We start from the raw sequence: 4024 nt of genomic DNA on the forward strand, positions 1-4024 counted from the left end.
TCAGTCACGCAAAATTTAAGACAATTTACTAAACATTAAGTTCACCGCGCAACTTGTCGAAAAAGATCATTTTTTGCCTCTCTCTCCATTCTCATGTAGCTTTTTTTGTCTCTCTCTTCATTCTCATGTAGCTAACTTTTTCCTATTAAGACTGATTACTTGAACGAATGATTGTTTGAATGACGAAATTAACAATGAAGACTTCATATAAATAAACAAAATGATTGGCGAAATTAAGGAAAGGAAAAATATTTCTAATTTAGAGACGTTGCTTATAGTGAACTAATTGTTTATAAATTTTACTCAAAATTTAGTACAAGGCACAACAAAATTCAAGCTTTTGCTCATTGAATTAAATAAGATTTCAAACATTTTATTTTCTTTGCGATGGCAGTCAAATGGGAGGCATTTACGAAGTACTTTCATAGTTTTCAAGATTATTTTTTTTGCTTGTTTCTAGCTACTATTTGTGAAAAAGACCATGTAAAATACTAAATTTAATATGGTGAAACATTTTTGCGAACTTTGGATGAAATGATAGTTTTCTGGACATTTTTAACTTGTCTAACTTCTGTGATACATCCTGTATACGTATATATAAGGATTTTAATTAATGAGGATTCAAATAACAGCGAAATATAGCAAATGCATCGTTCATTCTAATAAACTCGAGCCATATAAAAGTTGTGTAACTAGCAACATGTTGTCTCAAATTAGTTTACTGAATTGAGAATACGTAGCTGTATCGTTCTAAAGGATGTGTAAAACACCTTTAACAGTTAGGTAAACATTGCAAAAGTGATCAGCGCACAAGTTCAGCAAAAAAACTACTGTGAAATACGTAGTTGGACTTCCAATGATTCATCGGACACTAAAATAATTTTTAGAGCGAGAATGAAGTTGCCGAGAAGCACTCTAATATAAACTAGCTTGCGCACCATAGTGACAAAGCTAATTAAACAGCTATATTGGCACACGTCACTTAAAATACGGCACATGTTTTCAATCTTGGTAGAAAGGTTTAGCCATAAGCACAAAGTTTACACGAAAGCTTGAGGTCAAAAGAGTGAATTATTTTTCGTTACCGAGAAGCATGAGCACGTTGTTTGCGTTACCAAGAATCACAAAAAATTAAAAACCTCATGATGTTAAAGCTACAAGCATTTGCGAGATTAGACAAATTTATAAAACTTTGTTAGCTTCAGAAAAAATGTGACATACTTTAACCCAATGTGTTCTAATTGCTTTTTAGCTGTGTCATTTTTGTGCACAATTTATTTTAATCAAGTTCATGAAAATAGCTTTTACAATAAATAAAGAGTCGGATACGAAACGAAAATTTATACTAAGTAGTTCCGAATAAAGGTACCGTAAAAGTAATATAGTTTGTTGTAGCTTACATATGTGAAACAATATCAAAATAAATTGGAGCATTTGTAGCTACCGTCAGCAGGTCGACGCAGGATAACAAACATATTGTTAAGTGAACAATTCTCTTTCAAGGATGCAATGACTTAGGCAACATAAAACCACAAGAAAGTTTAAAATCAACCCACAAATAAGAACAATAACGTTGATTTCCAGTATTAAAATCAATTGCACAAGGACTCTGGCGTCCATTTCTAATGCAGTTATTGAGGAAACGATTGACCACTCTTAAAAAGATATTGTCCAGTATTTTATGACATATTTACTTATTCATGAATGTATATATAATTACTGCAACTTTCAATCGAGCCAGTTTTGAAAACTTTCTTCTTCCTCCACGGCAAATTGTCTTTAGCTAAAATTGAAAGCTTTTTTTAACATTATTTAAATTAAATTGCAACTATGTTTGTATACATTTTTTTGTATATTTTGAGTTGTAAAGCATACTATCTAGCTTATGTTAATATGTTTTATTGAAATTGCAGTTACGACAAGTTATATATCAAATAATTAAACATGGAGCTTGTTTGTTCAATAACATTACACAACGGCAAGAATACAACAATTCTACAGCTCTAACACACATTTATCCCTACAATATTATAGATTTAGTTGTACGTAAAGAATCGACTCTGAAAAGTCTTTATATAGTAAATTAGAACGAACTTGAAGTATTGCTCAATTGTTTTAATATTTTTCTCGCCTCGGAGCGAAGGTTTTTATTACGCCAAAATATCACCAAACAGTTAGTTGTGCTGTTGATACACCAAAATGTTTTCATCCATGTATAGCTGAGAGCCCAATCGGTATTTTTTTTAAGTGCCAAAACGATATAACTGATGATCGATATCATAAAGCAAATCGAGACACAAGCTACCAGAAGAAGACATGTTGATATGGATTTTCTAAAAGACTTTCCTTTTTTACTGTGATTTTCGGATGTTTTAACGACCTTTCGACGATATTTCTTTGAGATAATGTGGAGCTTAGTGTTGACGTAGATAAATGGGAAAATAAACAGTAAACAAAAAAGTATTTTCGAGGCCAAGATATGTTTTGTTATATGTAACAGAAACAACATGGTGGAAATAAAAAGAAAAACAAAATGCAATTTAATGAGTAATGACTTCGATACTTTTTTGTGGTGAAATATTGGATGGAAAACTGCCAAGTATCGCTCAAAACTAACAAGCAACAGGGTACTTATCGAAAAAGAAATAAATACATTGAAAAAGTGAGTAATAGTGCGCAGTTTGAAAATTGATTCTTTTTTACCAATCCAGAATATCAATTCTGTGATCAAAACTGGAGAGTTTGTAGCTATCGTCAGCAGGTCGACGCAGGATAACAAACAAATTGTGAAGTGACATACTTTCTTTTGTAGTTGCGATGACTTTAACCAACAAAAAACCACAAGAGAGTTTAAAATCAACCCACAAATGAAAACGATCCCATTGATTGCCAGCATTAAAATCAATTGTACTAAGACTCTGATGTCCATTTCTTATGTCAGATGTCAGGAAAGATGAACGATTACTCTCACACAGATAATGCCGTGTATTTAATGACATTATTTATTCATGACTACCCTTGTTGCAACAATTTACATAGTCAGGCAGACAGAGGGAAAAAACTTACTGCATTGAGGGGCAATTCCACTATGTGCTTCATAACATAGTAATATTGTTTTAACATGTCGGCAGTGAAAAAATATCTCGTATGTTGTTTCCGACACCGTTTTGTTTAGCATTTTGATAATCTGCAAATTTTGTGCAAAATGGCGTCGAAAATGAAGAAGCTGTAATTAAAAAACAAATAATCAAAAATGCAAATACTAAATGTTATTGCTTGCTTTTGAGAAGGAAGAAAACAAATAAAAAATTACAACAAACGTCGTAAGCGCATGACCCACATGATGGCAGTGAAGACGTTGGGCATCTTGTTAGACCAAAAAGCAGCTGCTAATTGAAAGAAGCACGGACGAACTATTGTCTTGTATCAATGGCAGAAACCAGTCCTGCATACAGCAATCAGCGGGGTAGTCCGTAGTAATCGTCTTGCACTGGCCACAGAAGCACTGCGGGACCACTTGGAGTTATTAAATGATCTTTACAATGAGACTGGAAATTGATTTGGTAAAAAATTAGTGGAAATAATCCATCTTCAAAAGCATCAAAGTGTAAGACATGACTGTTTTTTCCAAAATGGTGTTCAAAATAATCCATTTGAAAAGTTCGAACTACCAATGCTCACCTAACGATGTTTCAAGCAGGATCAGATAGGAAATCTAACTAGTCATCTGTATCACTGCTAAATATGTCAATTTCGTGTCCATCATCCTCGTTTTGAATAATGTTTGTGCGTGCAATGCAATTGCAGATGTCAGTACATTTAAGTCCATTTGCCATACATATGAACATGTTGTTTTGACATCGTGACTTCATGCAACCACAGGCTAAAAATTCGAGTATGGAGTCCAGAGCTGTTTTCTGGCTCATCCAATGACTTCCTAACTTCCCATTCACAAACATCCATCCACGGCCTTCTGTTGTTGGGGACAAATCATTACATGATAATGCTGATTTCCAGATACAAG

The 4024-nt window shown here is 33.3% G+C and overlaps 1 protein-coding gene across 1 annotated transcript; it reads right to left on the reverse strand.

Annotated features, from left to right (window-relative positions):
* Positions 1-1677: 1677 nt before the first annotated feature.
* Positions 1678-3324, reverse strand: LOC124454440 (G-protein coupled receptor 39-like). The gene has a single exon (XM_047005253.1). It carries the CDS (start codon positions 2927-2929, stop codon positions 2084-2086), a length of 846 nt encoding a protein of 281 aa, XP_046861209.1. The 5' UTR covers positions 2930-3324; the 3' UTR covers positions 1678-2083.
* Positions 3325-4024: the final 700 nt, after the last annotated feature.

This window comes from Xenia sp. Carnegie-2017, unplaced genomic scaffold, assembly GCF_021976095.1.
Source record: "Xenia sp. Carnegie-2017 unplaced genomic scaffold, XeniaSp_v1 HiC_scaffold_3, whole genome shotgun sequence".
In the NCBI taxonomy this organism is placed as follows: Eukaryota; Metazoa; Cnidaria; class Anthozoa; order Malacalcyonacea; family Xeniidae; genus Xenia; species Xenia sp. Carnegie-2017.